Source organism: Manacus vitellinus, unplaced genomic scaffold, assembly GCF_001715985.3.
Source record: "Manacus vitellinus isolate BGI_N305 unplaced genomic scaffold, ASM171598v3 scaffold_39_pilon, whole genome shotgun sequence".
Classification (NCBI taxonomy): domain Eukaryota; kingdom Metazoa; phylum Chordata; class Aves; order Passeriformes; family Pipridae; genus Manacus; species Manacus vitellinus.
Genome location: NW_021940534.1, coordinates 5,897,209 through 5,920,757, shown reverse-complemented (window position 1 = coordinate 5,920,757; position 23,549 = coordinate 5,897,209). Strand labels below are relative to the sequence as shown.

The 23,549-nt window shown below is 39.2% G+C and overlaps 1 protein-coding gene across 1 annotated transcript in view; it reads right to left on the bottom strand.

The window, feature by feature from the left end:
• OFCC1 (orofacial cleft 1 candidate 1) overlaps positions 1–12,342 on the bottom strand; it is a 48,872-nt gene extending 36,530 nt beyond the window's left edge. The window contains exons 1-3 of the mRNA XM_029961691.1: positions 12,291–12,342; positions 5,936–6,002; positions 5,462–5,638 (exon numbers count right to left, since the gene is read on the bottom strand). Coding sequence (XP_029817551.1) covers positions 5,462–5,638; positions 5,936–6,002; positions 12,291–12,302 — 256 coding nt within the window. The 5' untranslated portion in view covers positions 12,303–12,342. The remainder of the gene's footprint in view (positions 1–5,461; positions 5,639–5,935; positions 6,003–12,290) is intronic.
• Positions 12,343–23,549: the final 11,207 nt, after the last annotated feature.

The window sequence follows — 23,549 nt, the reverse complement described above, 5'->3', positions numbered from 1 at the left end:
TTGAGCAAGAGAGGGCTTATATTGTCCTGCCATAGTTGAATAATCTTTGCCAATAAGCATTTCTTAGCAAAGGCTTCTCTCTACTTTAGCTTTTGAGAGGGAGCAGAGATGCTCTATTTTACAGTGGGATTTTCCCTGTAAGACATATGCAGTACTGTTAGGTACATCCAACCTAGCTCTGTAGCTTGGAGGTGATGCAGCAGAGCGCCACATAGACACTAATTTGTTCCCAGAAGCAGTACAGCCATGTTAATGCCATTCTGTACCTGGGCTAATTAGAAGAATTGTTCCTGGTCTTCAATTGAAAAAAAGCTTCTTTCCCTCCTTTTTTTCTTTTTTTTTTTTTCCCCTCCTCAGATGTTGTTAATCTCTGTGGGCAAATTTATTGGAGCGTGATATGAGATGTTAACAGTGCCTGTTGCAGATAAAACAGTAGAATTAATTAGGGATTTTGATTTTGGGAGTTTTGAAAAAAGATTTGTGTATAGGGTATGATAGTGGGAAAAATGAATGCTTCTCGTCATCTGGAGTCAATTTTAACTTGAATCATTAATATTTGGGGTCAGACTGCCTCTAGTCTTTTACAAGTGCACAGGAGATAGGAGAACACAACTAGCCTTTCTTCCATCTTCCACACAAAAGCCACAAATCATCACAGTCTCCAAAGGTGTCTATGCAACCACCAGCTTACAAGGCAGACTATGCAGTGGGACTATGCTCAAAAAGCCCCATCCCTGGACTCTGCAGCTTGCATGTGTGGTTGACACCCCAGAAAGATCCCATTATAATTTGATCTGACATATATATTCTCCATAGGGTTGACTTGGAAATTTTATCTATCTTGTGGCAATGTGACAAGTGCCATTCCACAAGGCTTTATGCAGTATTAGCTGGACCAAATCTGTGTACCTCTGTGTCTGTGGTGAAGACTAAATAGTACAAACCAATGTAAACCACTTGCACACTTTCTAATCACAGTAGCTGAGGACAAAATGTATCAAATGCTAAAATAGATTAACATTTGCTTTACAGGCCTACAATAAAATGCTAAATACAGTAGTCTTGTGTTCAGAGATTACTTGTGACATATATCCTCCTCCTGAAGTTGAGCAATTGCCCTTGTCTTCTCTGTCAAAAAGAGAGCATAGTTCCTAGAGGTTTGGTACTTCTCTCATGACAGTTTGCTGGAAGCCCTTTGCTGGGCAGAGACCTTATCAAGCCAGCCTGAACATTAGGACACTCTACAAAGTATTTTGGGCTTAAACCCCTCTGGAGAAGAGAGAAAACCTGATATTTGCTCACCTTCAGATCAGGTGTCTGAAAACTGAGAAGCTGGTGGACATAGGTTCTTGTCACTGCAAATTCGGATGATGTAATCCCAAATGTTTTTCCCAGGGAAATTTGTCTATTAGACCTCCCATTGAGATGGCCAACATGAAAATCTCTGCAAATTCAGTATTTTATGAGAAGAAGAAAGGCAGAAGAGTTGGTCAGATCTAGCCACGAGGAAACTCGCAGTATTTTAAGAAATAAAAAGAATTGCATAATTGTGGTAAAGATAAGGTTGTTGCCAAATGAACCTAATTTCACAAGCAATATGTGAAATAGATGAAGGTGATGGAAGCAATTAGCAAAGAGTCAGCATAGAATCCAGAAGAGAAAACAAGGTAGGAAACCACTGCAGTCAATTAGCTGGCTGAAAAATCAGGAGATTAATCTGAGTAAATAGTCAGCCAGTTCCCCTGGGCCACTACAACATTTAACAACAGTACCAGGTCTTCACCGATCATGGAAAGCATTCAGCAGAGAGTTACTCAATTGCCTAGTCCTGAACAATGGTCTACTGTTGATGAAATGATGATGAAAATGGAATTTTGTCCATTATGGAAAATAGGACAGTGAAAGACACAGAATGGCCTAATAAAGAGAGGAATGGACCAGCTATCAAAGCTTTTATTTTTATTTCCTCTTCTGTCTGCAGGGTGACAGTAGAGGACTCGTACTCTGCCTCAGTTTCCCCACAAGATGCACTCTTAATCACAAGAATAATCCCCACTAATCTGGTTTGAAAAGTGAAAAAGTCTCTGAATAAACATACCAAAAAGATATAATAATGTTCTTGCAAACAAAATCAGTTCACAAACTCTTCTTTGTAGAAGATATTCTAAAAGTTATGGGACCAAAGAGAATGGAAAAGGACTATCATATATGTGAATTAAGCTCTTTGAGGGCAGATACAGGCAAATCACAGTAGCATTGACCTCTCCACTTGCTATTTAATCTCTGAGTAATGCACGTTCTGCAGAGCAACCCCCTGTGCAGACTTAGGCAAATTCCAGGAACAGGTTTTAAGACTGTCTTGAACATGCAGATGACTATTTACACTACTTCCCAATATCCTTAGCATGGAGGTGTGCAAGACTTCTCAAAAGTAGGTGGAGGTTTTTCTAGAGAACACTTCCCTGTAGTAATTGCTGACAGAGGAACAGTCTGTGACACTGTTGCAAGGTAGAGGAAACAACAGCAACCGTAGCTATTATTTGCTGCTATTAACAACGCAGGTGATGTGTGGAAAGATAATGGAAAGGCAACGCCGTCTCAGTGCCTTGCCTCCAAGTGCTTAGCCTGAAAATCCAGCCTGATGTTCATATAGTGTTCTCAATCTGTAATCTGCTAACTCCTGTGATTAAATAGTTATGCTGAAGATTATAACTGGTTTTAAGTTGTACAGTTTAACACTAAGCATTAGAACTGACAAATGCCATTCCCTTTTGAGCAAGGAACTGAACCTAAGCCTCAGGGCTGAGAGCTGGAAGAGCACCCAACAGCTGTGAAGGGGAGGTAAGCCCAAAAGGTAGAGTATTTTTTTAATATCTGGGGAAGAAAAAAGGGAGAAAAGGAAAAGGGAGTACTATAGGGCTAAAACACTTATTTTACACAGGCTATGCTGTTGTGCTTGGTGTGTGGGCAGATCCTCCTAACAAATAGCTTCCAGCATGGCATGAGTCTTGCCTCCTAGGGGGAAAACAGGGAGAATTCTGTGCTAAAATATTTCTTGTGAACGGCATAGTGGCTACTAGGAGCTGAAGGGCAGGAGAGGATGCTGTGGAAGTTTCCCCTATGATAGAGGATGGCAGTAGTTTTCAATACCACATGTGGTTTTGCTATGAGCTGAAGTGGCACCAGCTATGTAAAGCTTCTATGAACATGGAGCTAGCAAAGAAAGGAAGGCTCAGGAACTGACCCCTTGGACTCTGGAGGACCCAGACCTCAACAGACTGATGTATGAAGAAATACATTACCTGTAGACCTAGTCTTGACTGAGGACTGTGAAATGTGACCATTTATACATTACTACATTAATGTGATACTATATTTACCTATGCAGTTGGCTTTTCTCTTTCCCTCTTTAACGAAGAGTCGCTACACTTGGGAATGGGGAAAATTAGCTCATGAGGTATTGAAAAGTTTTTCCCAGGTTTCAGGCTTGAAGATGTTGTTTTATCAACAGCCCTTGATAAATTTGAACTAATCCTTGTGACTGCCAAACAAGTCCTGACACAAGTTAGACTAAGAATAATTTTATGCAAGATTGGACCAGATGATCTCTAGAGATCTTATCCAATCTAGACTTTTTTATGATGGTATAAATGGATGATTATTTTTTTTAATAGCTGCTTAACTTAGAGGCAGAGCCATGTGAATAACTGATCTTTTGGTTAGCTGGATGAACAGAAGGTCGAGGAGGGAGACACAGTGTTGGGAAACAAAATTTTCCAACTCTCAGCAAGATTTCCTTTCTCATTACAGAAACACTTAGCAACATATCAAGGCATTGCATTCCAGGAGAAATGTCACAATTTCGAGTCCTTTCACAAAGATTATATTCAGTTAGGCTTTTTTGAACAAAATGCTACTTAGGATGAAAAATCAAAATGTTTAAAAACGCATTTCAGGCTTTTAAAAAAATGTGTTGTTTTCTTGAGGGAACTATTCATGAATTTCTGAAGAGGCAACTGAAAGCATGGATAGTCTCCAGCGAGCCTGACTTCATTTTTTGCCAGATAGACTATTTCATTAAAAAACAATCAATCCCTTTGTCTGCTTAATCACTGTTCTGACAGGCTGCAAAGGAAAGACGAAGAATTCTTGCTCCGTGTAGCGTTGCACAGAGTCACATGAAGGCTAAATGGAAAGCCAAACCTAATTTTGCAAGAAGCCATTAGGAGCCGTGGGCTCTCCAGTCCCACAAGGATAAAATCTTAACACAACAAGGTCCAACATTTTAGAAGTGAATGCCTGAAGGTCTGCTCACCAGGCTGCACTTCCCCATTTAAATACCTGAGCTGGCACACAAGAGTACTTAGCAAGCAGCATTGCAACTCGCAAGTTTGACAGAAAACACTGGGTGATCAGGGCTGTTCAAAGCCAGACTAGTTATTTTAGTACCTTGGAGGTCTCAGCCCTTGGATGCATATTTGCATATTCATGCATGCATACAGTCCACTAGAAGTTAATGAGACCACGCATTCCAATAAGGTAAATTTTTAAATGGGTATTTAGGGAAGATTTTGAGTGTGACTTTAGGAATTTTTGGTTTTAAGCTAAAACTTTGCCCAAGATTTTCCTCACACTTCTCAAGATACCTTTAAATTCTTTTTCTCACCTTCTTCCTCACTGGATTACTAATTAAAAATAACCATTTTTCATAACATCCAGAAATAATAATAATTCAAAATGGAGTAATTAAATAATAAGTTAAAAGATATCAAACCTCTGCAAAAGGAAAACTAACATCAAGTGAATATTCCTACAGTTTGGATAAACCAAAATAATAAACAGAAATTGCTTCCTGAAGCAGCAACTCTTTTGGATGTTGCATCAAAACTGAGCTGAAAAGCCAGGTTTGCTCCCCTGATAAGCCGAATGAACAGGACCCTGTTCCAAGTGTCTGAGCAAAACTGGCTGAAAAAAAAAATGAAAGATGAAGCAGAGGCAAGATGCCGATTGACTGAGGGCGTATGGGAGACCTAAGGACAACAATTAATCATGGATCTGTAAGCTGTTTAAAACTACTCAATGCTCGGGAGCCAGTGAGGGAGCAGCATCTGTGTGCTCAGACTGGCTGCAGTTCCTCAAAAACGCAACTCAATCCAAATTAGGGGGAAGCACTGCCATGAGCACTGGTTCTCTGCACTCCCTCCCACTGCCAGAGAGCCCTGTACAACCTTCACCCCACCACAGGGAGTCATTTGAGTGTGGAGACAAAGCCTGGGTCTCTAAATATTTAGACAATCCACGTTTTTGGCAGCATGTTGGATTTCCTACCCAGGTTTTGCACCGATGCCTGCTTGGACATGTCGGGATGGGAACGCCCAGCACAGGCCACAGAGTGTGCAGGTTGGATGGGGAACACAACCACTGTCTCTGCGTTTGAGGCTAATCAGGTTTGATGTCTCACCTCTTGGTTCAGCATGGGCTTGCAGCCCGAGTTTTTGTTGGTGAGCTGCAAGGGTGCTATCTGGCTTGTCATGTCTAATAACTTTCTCTTCTGAAGGCTGATATGCTGAAAGATCTGTGCTGCTGATGTTAAAAGCTGGATTTTCAATGCCTTCTGTTGCTGCTCTCTCTTCTTTTACTACAGAAAACAAGGAGGTCAGAAGAGCACGTTATAGCAAAGTGTATTTCAATGACAAGCAGAAAATTCCTTCTAGTAATTCCTTAGCTGAAAGACTCAAGTGTATCGTCCTCAAATGTCGCCAAAACAGAATTAGGTTAAAATTAACTCAAAAAAAAAAAAAGAATAAATGATTAAAATAATTACAAATTGCACCCTGACAAGCAAGAGCAAAATTTCGCCCACAGCCATTTGTCTGTAATTAGTTAATTAATCCTTACACAAATTATGAGCAATAACTCATCAAGCAAGGCTCACCCATCAGAAATTCAGCCGACTTGGATTTCTTCTGCTTAGTTTGCTTCAGAGCCTTCTGCTGGAACTTCTGGAGGGAAATTGTTAAATGAATAAATTAGCTAAAGAACGAAGATCATCCTTTATGATCCACAACTAACACAGTATTTTAAATATGGGATGGCATTGAAATGTCATTTAATTTAAATCTCTGCTAAAGGGGTCAAACACTAATTGAACAACAGAAGTGGAAGAATTAAATAAAATAGAAGAAAAGTTAAAACAAATGCCAAATGAAGGTCACATTAAAATACTTTGTTTTCCCCAATTTTAATTAATGCAAAGAAACCTCAACAAATGAAGAACATTATAAGACTTGTCTTTCAGTATACATTCAAAAGCAACTGCTTTATTTTACTTGCAGAATGGCAGCATTTCATTTAGAAAAGTTTAGTTATGTAGCATATTTATAGACAGACTTCCCTGACATCCCCTGTTCTCCTCTTTTCTAAGTCCACTTACATAACCAGTTTATTTTTTCATCACAGAGCAGCTAAAAATGAATGAGCTCTACCCTTTAGTACAAAGTAATAGAATAAAAATAACAGCAAAACTATTTTAAATGAGGTGTCACAAAAAACTGATCATGGTCCAGGGGAGAGAGGAAGTAAGACTCATCACAACAATGAAAAGTTCATTTGATATTAGAAAGATGCAATGACAGTGAAATTAAATATCAGGAGATCTTGGGGGACCTGAACTGTGAAAAGTTTTACAGTAATTCCCATGGGGAAACAAGGCTCAAAAAATATATAGTCACATTACCCTAAGGAAGGCCCAGGTACTAAGCACTGGCTTTGTAGAATACCTTGAGCAGCACTGGGCAAGCATCACACGTGGTCTCATACATGGCTACAGACCCCTATCGCAGATGCTGACAATCAAAACAGGCAAAGATTATCAAACCAAAGCACATCTGGGAGTATTCATCAAAGACAAAACCAAAGTAAGAAAACACTTCAGACCCATCTATTTTACAACATCACATGGCAGTTTCCAAAACCAACATTATTTTTTCAAGCCAGTTGCTTAATTGTTCAGTGATAAAGACCACTCCTGGCAAAATAGCTCCTGGAAACTGTCAATACAAAAGGATTAATTACAAGAATCATTGAAAAATTGCATTTTTACAGCATCCATCTTTCCCATTTGATTGTGGGTGTCAATTTCCAGTAGAAAAACAGTGCTTGCAGCAGACACAATCAATAAATCTGTCAAAAATAACTGGACCATACCACTGACAGATTAATATAGATATTTATATTTTCATTGTTATACATGTATATATGCAGACGCACATATATGTTATTTTGGAAATATATTCTTCTAAATTCTAAATTAAGACTTCCTCTAAATTAAGACTAAAATCCTACTAAAAAGTAAATGTGTGAAAATGACCAGACACACTCTGAAAGCTACAATAAATAAATACAATAAGAGAAATAATTCCTACAAACCACATGCAGAACAACTGAAGTTAATGATAATTTTGACATGAGTTCAATAGATTCAGAAATTTACCCTACTGCTTCTGATTTTTTCACAACTGAAAAATCATTCAAAAATACATATTCATTCAGTTAGTATCTTTAAAATGATACCTGTTTTGCAATATTAAAGCATTGGTGCATTCCTGCATGCCATAAAATTTTAATTGAGTCACTTTTAAAGATTCCATAGTATTTGTAACACTGCAGTGTGATAATTATCCTTATTATGCTGTGAATAACCATCACAAAAAAAACCTTAAAATTTAAGTTAACAGCTAAAGAAAACAATATCAAGACAAAAATTCTGGGACAAATTTTCAATTATATAAAACAGTACACATCTGTAACTTTGATGGAATTAAGATGATCTGTATTACATTCCATGTATTCTTTTTCCATGTCAGATTTCCCTAGCAAAACTAATTGCACACTATATTGACTATAGTCAATTTTCAACTGTTTAAGTCTGTAAAATGCACAAGCTCCTTTCACAGTAAAAAGAAGAAAAAAAATATATTCTTCCTCCCCACATACAATACAGATGTGTAGTGGAGTTTGATGTTTTGGAATGGGTTTGTGTACATGTGTGTCTTGGGCATTTTATTGTTCAGGGTTTTGTTTTGGCATTTTTGTTTGTTTGTTTGGGAGGGGGAAGGTTGTTTGGGTATTGGATTTGGGGGGATTTTTTTTTTACTATTCAATACAGTTAACACCAAATTTTGTTTTTTCAGTGACACAACTGACTACATTCACTTCAGTCAAATGCAAACTAATATTTTTAAGTAGTTGGTGTAACAGGCTTATGATCCCTACTTACTACAAAGAGATTATACCCTTGTCCCTTAATGCAATCAGGTTTTAAAAATGTATTTTTCATGAGTTTATGTTTTAGAATGAAAGCAATACCTGGTTTTCAACTACAGAGAGGAATTCTTCCAGGATTGCTTCTCAACATAACTGAATAACAGAGTATTTGACTGGTGGCCTTTGTGTAATCAACACGTGTTCTTGTCACTTTGTGCTTCAGAGGAAATTAGAAGACATTTTCCTTTCATACCTATTTCCAGCCAATTTCCTCATCCTTCTCTCTTTTACACATGAGCAATTTTAAGCAGTGTAAATAACATTCTTTCCCCCCTTTTTGTTTTAGGTTTCCTTCCCCAGCCCCCTACCATTATGATACTTTGTCTTCTCATCAGAGAATAGGCAGGAAATTATCCAGTGGCACTTTATTTTATCATTAGTCACTACTTGTTAGCTTATGTATTTATGCAAATTTATGTCAAAAGCAAATGTTTTTTAAGCAGTTCACACATATCTGCAAAACTTAGATTTCCAATAGTGAATTAAATAAACTCTTTCAGTGACCACTTGCTCTTTGCAGGCAAAGTCCAGTTATGTGAGCATACCTAGACAAATGCACATGAACACACATCCATATAGAAAGTCTCCATTCTAATTATAGAATATTATCTGAAAATAAACATTAAAAAAAGTATTCCTAGAAAAAAAAAAAAAAAGGAGAAGTTTCACAACTTGAGGCCAGAGCCTCAAGAGATACGAAGGCTATGCTGGTTTACACCGAAGGTGGAGGGGGTACAACTTGCATCCACAAACCAAACACATCAGACCTGCCCATTTACAACTAGCACATAGAAAGGGGACGTCCTTTGCTTGCAAAGTCAAGTTTAAAAGGTGATGTTGCTGCTGATAGCAATTCATCATATCTCAAATCTCTATCACAGTTGCTGAAAAATAAAAAGTCTTGCCTTTTAACTATTTTTTACTGTCTTTTTATCTTGAGTGTGCTGCATTACAGCAAAGACAAGGGGAGTTAGGAGTGTCTGAGCACAGTGCAGACTAGTAACCATGTCATTCAAAAAGTGATCTAAATCGTTAAATGCTTTTTTTTGCACACCATCATCATTAAAACGCACCGCCTGCTTTCTGATACTGACTGAAACAAAGGAAAATCGGGAGTACCAGAACCTGCAGCACTCACATCTGCAGGAGAGCAGCGAGCACCGCAACAACAGCAGCAGCAGCAATGGTGAGGGAAAAAACCCTCATTTATAACCAGTGACAACTAAAACCTATGAAGTTTTTAAAAGAATGTGATTGTTGTCAAAAGGAATTGGGTACAACAATGCTGCGTTCAGCTCTGGTTCCACTCAAAGCCGTGGCTGAGGGGCTCTGGGAAAGCTGCTGGAAGGCTGGTGGGCACAGACCAGCAAGAAAGTGAATTTTGCATACTGTACGGATCATCGCTCAGTTCAGGGCAGTCATATTGAATCTGTGATCAACCAATTGTGCTTCATGAAACCGTCAGCCCTCATTTATGTCTAGCTGTTTTCTTCTGTCCTGCTGTAAACAAGCTCTGCTCTGAGCTGTCTCCCTACCCTTATCTGCTTACGAAGATCACACAGACAGACCTCATCAGCAGCCTTAGAGTTAAAGTTAAAGTTACTGCTTCCAGACAGCAGTCCCCATGCAAGCTGGAAGTCAAAAAGAAGAGCAACTTTGGAATGACAGAGTTTTAGTTCCTTTTAGGAAATGCATACCTTAGATTCATACACATACTGGCATGTTATGTCTCTTTCATGAAATTAAATTAGGTGTTCCTAATATGAACAACTGTTTCTAACATCAGCAAACTAGCTCAGCAGATTCATCTATGCTTTTGTTTGTAGGTTGGTTGTCTTGCTGTTGGTTGTTGGGGTTTTTTTGGTTTTTTGTTTGTTTGGTTGGTTTGGTTTGGTGGGGTTTTTTTGTTTTGCTTTTTTTTCCTTTGAGGCCTTGTTTGAACACAACCAAAAGACAAGTATCTGGAAATATTGTCAATCTGGTAGGGCTCCAAGAACCTAATAATTCCTGAAATTCTCTAAGGAGTGTAATGACGGTAAACAGGAACAGGTATGTTGGCTTCTGTTCTCATTCACTTCAGTGAGAGCATTAGCCTTTCAACATAAAGCAGAACACAGTTTTCAAAGAATGATCCTCTTGAATAAAAAGGGATGGAGCCTTACTAAACACATATTCCTCTGTGAACACACTCACACACACACAAATGCGTTAGTTTGTATTTACAGCATTTAATTCTTGCAACCAGCTGCTAAGTCCCTGTTAAGTCTTTCCTTTATGCAGCTGGAGCTGAAAGCTCTTCCCTTCTCCTAGACTATTACTTTGTCTATTTAAGGGATGGCAGCCAAAGAGAAACAGCTTGTAATTTGCACCTGTCAGCTTTAAGCACTCCATGTTAGATTTTGCAGAGAGCAAACTCTTCATTGCTAAAGAGAATGACACTTCTTAGGGTCAAAAATGGTTTTTGAGCTGACTCTGCAGCAATTAATAAATAAACAAATAACCCCCCACTTTGTTTAAGCCTATTCTAGCTAGACAATAAGGCAAAAGGAAAAACCCTGTTGTAAAAGAGCACCTCAGTGTGTAGGTAGAAGATGTAACCCCATGTGTCTAGTCTAATATAATACCAGGCACAGCTAAACATGATTGAACCTGTACGCCGGCCACACAGGAGCACATGGGAGAGCTTTGGCTTCTTCCCCTGTAAAATTCAGAATTGTTTCAGAAAACAATCAGGTGCAAAGAGTCCTTCTGAATTTCTACAAACTGGGGTGCCTTTTGAGGACTCACAATAATCTTTGCCACCTAGAGGATCAGGCCTGTGAGAAAATTAGTTTCATACAACTAAAAAGAAATATAAGCTCCACTCCTGATCCAGAGATGTGAAAGCATTGCCATGCAGAGTCCCACTAGCTGGAGTGTAAAGTAGTGAAGGTGTACATCAAGGAAGTAACCCACGTTTGATCTTTCAGTCATACACAAACTATCTTAGCATGTTTGCTTCTTGCTAGAAAACAAGTGCTTTCAGTCAACTGCAGTATCATTTACAATTGCATTTAAAGAAACAACAATCTCACTGGTGTATTCATTTAGTTACTGAGAAGTAGGCTTTTCACTGCTTGCTCTTAAAATAGAAAAGCCCTCAAAAAACTCAAGCTGCAGAGCTGATGACAAGAACAAAAATGCCAGGGGTGAAAAAAAACCTAGAAGGGAAATAAAGTAAAACACACAATTTATTAAAGAAAACATTGGTGCTGCATTTTGATTTCATAAATTGTCCCCATTTGTACTTCCTGTTTAAACAATAACTAACATGATGATGGGTTAAATGAAGTTGAGATTGTCACAAACATGGCCTCACTAGTAATTAATGTAGTTTAATATGGTTGTTGGCACACATCTCACATGACAGATAATGTTCCAACATGTCACTGATAGGACCTTTCAGCACAGCTTTAGGAGATCTACCAGGCATTGCCGAGGTTGGTTGGGTCAAAGGGTTGAACCATGTGTAATTCAGAACAGAAGAGGTCCCACGGTCACTCCACAAAAACAATTACACTACTTATTTCACTCCATCCCTTGCCCGAAATTCACAAGCCTCACAGTTTCAGCGCAGTCAATCTCACTCTGCCCTGGGGCTACCAGCCACATGAAAATATGTGCTGCTGTGTTTATAAATCTAATCAAAAATAGAAACAGTAGACAAGCACAATGAGGTCCTACTATGGATCATGGGAATTCTCTAAATTCTGAAGGCACTTTTGTTTAACTTCTCTGGGCCTTCTCCTACCATTACATTGTCTGGTACTCTCGTTAATCATCCCCTTGACTTGCCAAAGATATAAAGGAGCCTATACGTCTGCTGACTTCCCTCCCATCACACTACAAATAATATTATGAAATAGCAACGGTAGGAATAGTCCCTTTAACTTTTCCTTTTCAAAGCGTGGTTTTTCTTCACTTACCTCTTTCTCCATGCCAGTCTGCCCTTTCTCAGACCTGCAGCAAAAAATGCTTCCTCCTGCAACAAAGGAAAGGTAGCATATCTGAATTTTCAGTCTGCATAGTTATTAATACCAGTAGGTTTAACAGACAGACTAGCAGAGCACTAGCCTAGAAACCTGCCAGGATAGGAGGCGGAGGGGGGTCCTTCCTGATTCTGTCCCTACTCTGACCTTGCCAAAGAGCAAAGGGAGGATATAGAGCTGTTTCGTCACTTTATCTTTTTGAAAACAAATTTGCATCAGATCATGAAAAAAAAAAAAGCTAACAAATATAAATGAAAAACCCACATAATTTAAGCTCATATGAAGAATTCCAACAAAAACAAGGTTTTGAGTGGAAGTAGCCCAGAAGTAGATAATTCCTACCCCCAGACAGTAAGTACTAAAATGACTCAGAGTTTGCTGTGGCATACACCTTATCTGAAGACTACAGTACCAAAGCTGTCAGACTCAGGAAGGTTTCTGTGATCTGGTATTTCTCTGGGTCCCATTTGTGCCTCATTCCTTGTGCTGTGATTTCTATTAAAAGGAAGAAAATTGTCCTCTACTTTGAGGTTATAATTAAGCAAACACACAATAACTTTACAAGTTATATATCATATCAGCAAAAATGCCTCAGTTTTATACCAGCTACTTTTTTCTCTATATGGGAATAAAATTTATTCATTCAAAATGGCTGGACAGGTTGCCCCTGCATTCACTCAAATCAATGGCAACTCAGTCTGACTCTGCACTTGCAGTACCTGAATCACAATGAATAACAAGCTTCTTCCTTTGCCAGCTTTTCCTTTATGCATTTACACAAACATACATTCAGATTATTTTGCTGAGTCTGAAAACAAAACAAGATATGAAACAATTAAAAATATCCCTTCAGAGTCACTCAGAAGCTCTAGCTGACCTTCTGGGTCAGAAGATGCCCTGTACAGAGTACATGTTTGGCCCCAGTTGAGGAAACCCTCTCTCCTGAGGGCACCCAGCAAAGAAGTGCCTAACTCTGAGTACACGCTGAAATTTCACTGAAATCAATACAATGGACAGTGGACAGGGCCACAAATACTCCATGGAAAAAGGCTGCATTGTCGCTCTAGCTGCTCAGTAATGAATGAAGATCTGAGCTTTTGCTGATTCTGAGAGCCTGCTGACCTTTGCCATCACTCCTCGATTTTGGTGCCCTTCTTGGGGTGCCAAGGCCATTGAAGCAATGCTGGGGGCTGCAATTCCAGCAGCTCCCATTCTTCCTACAGCCAGCCCTGCCCAAACAGCTCCTGCACCATAGCCCATGTCTGTCACAAAAAACATGCTCTCTGCTCCATGGCATTATGTGATATTGAAAATAAAGCCCCAGCAAGACCATGCAGGTAGGCTCAGGTCATGTAACTAGTCGTTGTGTCTCTGAAAACAACCCCAGAGTCCCAATTCCAAAATCTGGGATGAGTTTCCAGGACAAGGTAGTATGTGCTTTACTTTTCCAGATACTGGAACTGTACATCCACTGAATGCAACAGGTAACTAATTTCAAGCCCAATGGCATGGCATATTCCTTGTTGTGACTCAAACGAGCAGCAAAAAGGAACCATCTGTATGAATCAAAGGCAGTAAAAGTTTGAAGGGGCTCCTTCCCTTTTCAAAGGACAATTGCAAGAAGCTGTCAGCAGAAGAGAAGTGATCAAGAGGTAAGCTGTAAATTCAGTGTTTTCATCCATGGTCAACCTCTGCTCATTGGAGAGGAGACAAAGATGCAACAACAAGAACTTCCAAAGCCGTAATAGTCAAAGGAATCTAAACATTAATGGAAAGACTTGGAGTTTCATCTTAAAGAATGTGGTTGACCAAACAAGGACAGCACAGACAAAGATCACAGAATCACAGAACCAATTAGATTAGAAAAGACCTCTGAGATCATCGAGTAAGGTAGACAAACAATGAGTTCAGAGGAGATATTAATAACATTAGTGCCTAAACAGTGATTTTCTTAGAGTTCGGGAACTTCCTATTATTTAGGTTTTCTGAGAATTTTTTTTGTTAGTTTGCTTGGGCAGGGGACACTTTGTTGTGTTTTTTAAATGAGGGTGCTAGACATCATTTTTTCTTTATTTTTTTATAATACCAAACAGGCAACACATTCAACACTGCATTAACTGATGTTGACTGTTGCCTTACTTAACCTCACCAGCCTATTTTCTTTAGCTGGATAACAGCTGAATCATTAGCATTAAACTAGCTTGCAATCCTGAAAGAGTACAGCAGAAAGAGAGTACATGATTTTTCCATCAATCAAAACACAACATAAAAGATATTTGAGATCCCACCAGATATTTTATTTTATATCCAGTTGATGTGTTTTGCATGATTAAGGGTTGGACTTCAGTTACTTTTAGGTACATTTGTAGTAAAACGGCAAAGTAAAAAAAACTATTATTTAGACATTCTTAAAGCGGATACCTTCACCTTTTTTTTCAATTTTTTTTTTGCCCAATTATGCTTTATTTTCTACTAGAGGAAAAACTAAGGATGCTAGATTAAGTTGACAAGATATATTAATGACTTTCTGTAGTGAAAGTAATCTATTTTTAATGCAAAAATGGAGGAATTGGAGAACTGAACAAAAATAACTCTTAGCGCCACAGCTCCATTAACAAGCTCCGACCACCAGTCCCGCATCCAGAAGAGATCAAAATAACACACCTTTCCACTGGAGCATGCTCAAGTGCATCTTTCTCACAGTAGTGGATATTTTATGCTGTATCAACTACTAGAAATGACTTGGACTGCATGAAAAGCCAGTATACAACAAGGGTCTTGCAAATGTAGCTGTAAAATATACTGTTTTCACCATGCTGGTATGCAGAGCGGAAAAACTGTCCTGTTTGTAACCATGTACCCAGCGTCTCCTTAAAGTACACCCAAATGCACAGGCACATTATCGCTGGCCAAGGAAAGCAATGCCAGGCTCAGTTAAGGTGTTGGTGATTGCTGGCAGAGAAATACCAGGTTCATAGCAGGAGCAGCAAAGCAACAGTCTGTCATCATGGTGGCTGTCTTCGCTCCTTTCTCACCTTCACCTGGTACACAATTTATCACATGATAAGAAGCAGTGCTGTGGGATCTCTGTGCTACAATATCAGCAGAAACCACTGAGTAAATGATAACCCTAACAACCTATTTGTAATTCCCTTTGGACTCTCTCATAAATACCAGGTAGCCAGCAATGGTCTTTAAGAAGTATTTCTTCAGGGGAAAATTGCACCTCCAGTGCAGAGAATCCATCAGTCACTTAAATTCAGCAGGACTGACCTTTGAAGCCACAAGCACTGTGCTTATCCTTCTTTCATCATCAATTTTGGGAGCAGGTCCTTCAAAGTAACCTCAGATCCATTCTATACTTTCCCTTTTTTTATTTTTTAAATTTAAAAAGTAAGAAGCTTACTGCAAATATGTCTTTATAAAGATCATTAACACACTCAAAATTAAGATCACATTCAATTACTTGATAGGTTGTGATGTTCCTAGCTTTTTTCTGTGTGCCTGAAAAAATAGATAGATACATGATTTTTCTATTGATAAACTTCAGTAGGCAGCTAAGCATCACTCGCCTGCTCACTCACTCTCTCTTCCAATGGAATAGGGGAGAGAATCAGGAGGGTAAAAGTGCAAAAACTCAGATACAGACAGTTTGGAATCATAAAATGTTTTGGGTTGGAAGGATCTTTAAAGATCCTCTAGTTTCAATCCCCCTGCCATGGACAGGGACGCTTTTCCTAGACTAGGTTGCTCAGAGCCCCATCCAACCTGGCCTTGAACACTTGCAGGGATGGGGGATCCACAGCTTCTTTGTGCAACCTGTTTCAGCATCTCACCATCCTCACAGTAAAGAATTTCTTTTTAATATCTAATCTAAACCCACTCCAGTTTGAAGCCATTCCCATTTGTCCTGTCACTACATGCTCTTGTAAATGGTCTCTCTCCATCTTTCTTCTAGAGTCCCTTCAGGTACTGGAAAGTTGCAGATGGAACACGTTGAAGCCTTCTCTTTTCCAGGTTGAACAAACTCAATTCTCTCAGCCTTTCCTCATAAGAGAGGTGCTCCATTGCTCTAATCATCTTGGTGACCCACCTCTGGACTTGATCCAACAGGCCAATGTCCTTCCTGTGCTTAGGTCTCCAGAGCTGGATGCAGCACTCCAGGTGGGGTCTTATGAGAGTAGAATAGAGGGGTAGAATCACTTCCAATGACCTGCTGGTCATGCCTCTTTTGATGCAGCTCAAGATACAATTGACATCCTGGGCTGCCAGAATTTATTTTTTTAAAGAAGGAACAAAAAAAAAAAAGTGGGGTGGGGGGGAGGTGGGGAAGGAGAGGGAGAGGAATGAAACCACAAGAAAAAAGTGATGCAAAAGAAAACAATTGTTCACCACCAACTGACTGATGTCCAGCCAGTCCTCAAGTGGCTTTCACCCACACCCCTCACTTCAGTTTTATTGCTGGACATGACACCATATGTTATGGAATATTCCTTTGGTCAGCTGGGGTCAGCTGTTCCAACTCTTTCCCCTCCTAACCTCTTGCATAGCCCCAGCCCACTCACTGATGGGGTGGTGTGAGAAGCAGAGAAGGTCTTGACACTCTGTAAGCACGGCTCAGCAATAGATAAAACATCCCAGTTATCAACACTCCTATCACAAACCCAAAATATAGCCCCATAAAAGTTACTATAACGAAATTTAATCTCAGTCAAAACCAGTACATCACGTCATGCTGGCAATTCCTGTGGAAGTTGCAAATACCAAATTTTAGTTTCTGTGCCACCATTCCAATATTCCCATTTCCCACCAAATGGAAAGCACCACACACTTCAGAGTCTAGCTTCAGAGCTGCTTATGGATAATCGTCTCCTGATGAAGTCACAGGGCTCACGTTTGAGAGTACTGAAATTTTTAGTGACCATCATCTGACAGTACTGGGAGAGGAGTGAAACCAGCCCCAGCCTGGACAAAAGGCTTTCCAGAATGGGATGACAAACTCCCACTCTTTCTTGCCAGGTTTTTTTTGTTTTCTTTTTTTCTTTTTTTTTTGCACAGATGCCCACTGCAAAGCTTGGAAACAGCTCAGATCAAAATGGTAGCAGGCAGCAGGATTGGGGAACTGAGCACAGCAAGAAAATCATTCTCCTCATGGTCATCGTCAAGCCTAAATCTCTTTTTCCTCCAGTTTTCCTCTTGCAAAACAGGCACAAGAATGTTCCTCATTACCCCCGTGACTCTAGTAGCCATGGTGAATTTCTACAGACCCCTCTGGATGCAACATCATGATACCAGGAACCTCAGCACTGTCACTGTCCTTGCTTCTCCCTTCCCAACCACATTCCAGTTCTTAACCAGTAAATAAAAAAGGTTTTTTTCGTTACAGAAAGTTTTGTGACTTGTAATTCTTAAATAACATGGCCTTCACATTACAGCAGAATGTTACATGGAGGTACTGAGCTGTACATGAAATCCTAATATATATATATATATATATATATGCGCTTTAGAGACAAAACCAGTGAATGATTTTGCTTGTGCAAAAAACAACATTGTAGTATCTATGGAGACATCATTTGCAAAGGTAAATAAAAAAATCTAAGTAGAAAATACCATCAGTAAATATTTGTGACAACAGCCCCAACTTCTTCTTAAAAGTGTTTTAAAGTTTCCTCCCTAATTTATTTTCAGGGAGCAAATAGTTAATTTTGTGACTTCACTTTTTACTAGCTATAGATTTAGTACTTCCTCATGAACGTCTACCATTCGTTTTCTGGTTTCTACTACTACTACAAAGAAAAGTAAAACAATCAGAAATTAGGGAATTCCTTTGTGGAATCTGCCTACAATTACTGGAGCATAGTTTTCTGAGAAAGTTTCCCTGCAAATAGCTCAGGTGATCTGCACTAGGAAAAATTCAGTTTTGTTGTTTATTAGTCACACATCGAAATTTCAAATATATTTATAAAAGTGTAATGTTAAAGGATCTCCTCTCTGAATTAAGCAAGAATATAAGCAAGGATACACTGGAAAATACAAGAAAATGCATCTTGTAAAAGATACACTTGTTCCATACATACCACTTCAGATATCAATACTGCTACTGACCAGTAGAGTTTTCTTTCAGTCAAAGAGACAGAAATCATACCATATGAGCAGTCCCAGAAGGAATACCTCTAGTGGTTTCGCTTGCCTCTGGCATGAGTTTCTGGATTAGTGTCATATACGTGTCAGCACGAAACAACATAGGCTACTTGTTCATACATTACGCCTCCTTATATCACTCGGTGTGCCAGCTAACACTGACTATAGATGTACATCAATATATCCAACCCAGTGAGTGCATTCCTCTGTCAGGTACAAGACATAACCACCAAGTACAAATGAAGGGAAACTGAGGTAATAGTATTTATAACTGAGAAAGTGACACAAAATAGATATGGACTTAACAGCGCTGTTTGCATACCACATACTGCTAATTAGAAATGGCAGTTCTATAAGGACATATTTTTACTAATAAGCAGAGTTGCAGCTTGGTTTTTAAGATCTAGTTAGCTGATAAGACTCAGACACACCCAGTCTGAAGTCTGTAGTGGTTTCCATTAGTTTTCAGTCAATAATAGCATGCTTGGCATGTTTTAGCAATTGGAATTCTGACTCCAAGATTTCAATTCTTGGACCAAATCTCCCTTTGAAATAAATGCTAGCAATGTTTCATTTACAACATCTAAAAAACAGCTACCTCAGGACCTTGAGCAAGCAAAGAATAGTCAAACATGACTTCTTCCAAATTCCTGCATTTTGGGATAAACAGTATGTCCAAGAGGCCCACAGCTGGTTTCTAACCAATGCTTGGTTAGAAGTAGCTGTAAAACTGAGACACTCTCTGCACGACTTTCTCTGATACAGAAGAAGAGTCAGCAGCAATCCCTTGACAGGTTCTCCTTGGTGACACAGCAGCTTAATAAGTTTCTGCCCTTTGCCCCCTTCTTCTCTCCAACCATTCGTTCCTGTCCCTGGGATGCAGCTTCACTGCCATCTCATTGGGCTGATATTACTGTAGATCTAAGCCAGGTTAAAAATACCTGTCCCAAAACACTTTCCTTTTTTATTATTTACCTTGAACCACTTCATTGGTCCTGCACGTAGCTGTGCCACCACAACCAGGGCACAACAAACTTCGTCAAGGAAAAAGATTATCCTTAAGTGAGCTTTCCCATTATAGAAAGTATGTGCTGAAACTAGACCCCCATAATGACATTAAATTTCACTGTCAGTCCCATAAACTAAGAAAAATAGTTATGTTCCTCCATCAGCAGAACAAAGCAAAAAACTGCACTGATTAACAGTGTGAGACCTAGAACAGAGTGTACCAGCAATTCCCTATTGCAATAGGTATAGCTAATTAAAAAGAAAAAACAAACAAATGAACCAACAACAAAAAACTTCACTGAGGTATCATGCAGCAAAGACTTGAGGATTTAGAACCAGAAAGGAGACATACTACCAGTGCAGCAGTCCAGCCTGTCTCCAGAGAGGACGTCCACACATAATGTGTCTTCTCACCTGTTTGCTGCCTTGGAGAACAGGGAAGCCTGTTTTTTTCTCACCCACTGGGGTACAACTTGCTGTCCTACAGTAAGTTTGTTCAGTTTTGGGCTGGGACAGTCTGAAAGTTAAAAAGCGATGAATTTTCCTTTCCACACAGGGTAATCAAAAGTTTTTTAAGGTTTTAGTGATGTACTTACATTTCGATAGCTCATCTTGGAAGAGCTAGTTTCACTTGAGAAGTAGGTACACTGAACCAGCAGAAACTGTATTCAGACCATCACTTGCTTTGTTAGGAGAATGAGTGACATTTGGATTTCTTGGTTTTTGCTAGTTTGGGTCACACCCTATCGAAAAATAGCTATTAATATTGCATTTTTCACTACTTCAGAAAAGGATTCAAAGCATGTAATTTACTCATTTAAGACACTACAGTCTACAGGTTCATTGATTGCCTAGTTAGGGTTTGGGTTGGACAATTATGAGAATTTAAAAACATATTACATATTAAGTGGAAGACATTAAATGAGAAGGAGATCTGTAATTTATGTCTCAATCCTGAAAAATACACTTTATTTTCACATTAATTACTTTACTGAACGCAACAGAAGAATACATAAACTCACTTCCAACTGAGAACATTTGTAGTGAGAGAATGTGTGAAAATTTCTACAGAACTAAAAGACATGATTGCACTTCATTTTTTCTGATCCCTCATCCTTCCTTCCTCCCTCCCTCACTCCCTTCCTCAAATATCAAATTAAGGACGTAAGGAGTTCAGTATAATATCTCTTCAGTGATTTCAGGTTGGTATAATTTCCCTGACTTGAGAGAACTGTTTCTCATTTGCTGAAGATGAAAGCAGCTTCAGATATTTATTTGCTGTAGGTGAAAGCAGTTTCAGATGCTTACTTGTTGATCAGTCACACTCTAAAAACTAAAAGCACTGAAATGTACATAAGATAGCTCAAATACTAAGCTCTTTTCCACCAGAAATTTCAGCATGATTTTTTTCTACCCTAAATAGCAGAGGTCTCGCTCATGCAAATGTTAACAGCAGACTTAAGACAAAGTTAAATAGGGTGCTGCTATAACATGAGATCATATACGCTTTCTTGTCACCCTAATTCATTCCTGTTCATTTACTGACTGGGGATTAGCTATTTAACAGAATCAAAAAAATTATAATTGACAGATGAAAAATTCTTACCAGTGGCCATTTGCTACTGCTTTTGCTTCAAGTGAAACCCGTGCTGGCCTGGTTTAATACATACCACAATGGGGGTCACAGATTGCTTAGTGGAGCAGTATTAACATCCAGCTATTAATAAGTAGCAACTTTTTAGATCAGACTGATTTTGTCAATGCAGATGGTTCCAGCACAGACTATATGATGCTGTGCAGAAGTCAAATGATGTATGGAGTCACTGGAATCAATGAGAAGACTAATGTTAGGTCTGAAAAACTTTAGAGTGTGCTGTCAATACTACACAAGTCCCATTCAAAAAGTAGGGACAACTAGAAACCTCAGGAAATCCATAGAAGCTGGTAGAAACTGCAGAAGTGACCTTTGTGAAGTACCAATACTAACACAGAGGATAGGTTGGACAATGATTAACAAGCATTACTTATATAGCATGTTTATTTTAGGTGACACTTTCTTGTGGGTTTTTCTCATGATAGCTGAAAATATTAAAATAAACATCTCTGGTTTACTTCTGTCCCTTTAAAGCCAATTCACCTCCTAAACTGTTAACACCAAAACTAAATGACTATTTGTATAACGTTATACTGTTGTAGGTTCAAATTTCAGAAGATTGTTGAAAGGGTTAACACAGCTGTGATCTGCATGCAAGTAGATGATTATGCACAATGCCACCACACCTCATCAAATCAGAACTTGGAAGAAACCTTGAGTAGATCTTCCATTTCATTCCATTTGACCAAAACCCATGGTTTTCCTCTGTAATTGAGACCTCACAGAAAGGTGGCAGTACTAAAATGCAAAATATAGTGCTTAAAATGCCTCTTTCAGGCCCTGGCTCACTGATGTGCTCTTCCTAGTCAAGACTTAGCATGTCGCAATTGGAAATTGTATTACAAGAGGCTCTTTGTCTCAGAATGGGCGGATTAATTCTTTTTTATTTTTGACTCATGAATCACAAAGGAATGACATTTGATTTTGAAGTTATTGATATGCTCATAGGTTAAGTTTGAGCCTTTGGATAGTTACTTTTAACACTTTACACTTCGGTGAAGGTAATCTTTAAGCTGAAAAAGCAAGGCATCTCCACTGTTCTTTCTTGAGATTAATAAAGGATGCCTAAAAAATTTCCTTATCTTTTTTCCTTTTTTCCCTTTTTTTTCCCCTTCCCTTCCCTCCTTCCCCCTTTTTCTAATGTCTGAATTAGGAACGTAAAATCTTGTCTTTCAAAAGGTTTTGTAGATGCTTCCAGAGCAATGGAGAGCTGGATTAGGAAATATCTTCATCTGTTGAATGAGTGAAGCTGATGGATCTTTCACATCCATTCTTCTAACTGGTTATTGGGTGTTTCAGTTAATCGAGACCACAGAAAACAAAACAAAGATGATTAGAGGAGTTTATGCTGCAGTAAGATGTGTGTGGGCAAGCCACTCCTCTGGCAAAATCCAGCAGGACTCTGTGAGATCCCAAAAGTCTTCTGCAATAGCATGACTGCAGAACTATGGGCTGAATTTAACATGGAGCCCATCCTCTAACTGCCTGGCCATACACAATTCCTTCAGCCACATAACTGTATCAGATGAACAGCTTATGAATGTCAGTTTATGTGAATAATAAGGCGTCGTGCTTTAACCCCAGCCAGCAGCCAAGCCCCACGCAGCTGCTCACTCACTTCCCCACCAGTAGGATCAGGGAGAGAATTGGAAGGGTAAAAGCCAGAAAACCAATGGGTTGAGATAAAGACAGTTTAATAGGCAAAGCAAAAGCTGCACACACAAGCAAAGCAAAAAGGAGTTCGCTGCTTCCCATGGGCAAAAAGCTGTTCAGCCAACTCCAGGAGAGCAAGGCCCATCACACATAATGGTTACTTGGGAAGACAAATACCATCACTCCAAACATCCCCTCCAGCCTCCTTCTTCCCCCCAACTTTACATACTGAGCATGATATCCTACAGTATGGAATATCCCTTTGGTCTGCTGGGGTCAGCTGTCCTGGCTGTGTCTCCTCCCAACTTCCCATGCATCCTCAGTCTCCTTGCCAACATGGCAGTATAAAAAGCAGAAAAGGCCTTGGCTCTATGTGAACACCTCTCAGCAATAACAAAATCATCTCTATATTATCATCACTGTGTTCAGCACAAATCCAAACCATAGCCCTATACTAGCCACTGTGAAGAAAATTGACTCTACCCCAGCCAAAACCAGCACATAAGGAAAATCTAGGCATTAAAGCTTGCCTTTAACTTTGAGAGTTTATTTATTTCCCTTGTACTGAATCATGACAACTTCTCTGAGACAGCAATAAATATCATACTAGTACTGGCCCTCAGTAGCACACTATAAACTTCCTAGAACTTAATCCTGCCCTAAATGCCAACAAACCAGACCTATCTATGGTATTTGGCTAGAGATTCTGAAGTCCATATTTTTGCATGGAAGGAAAG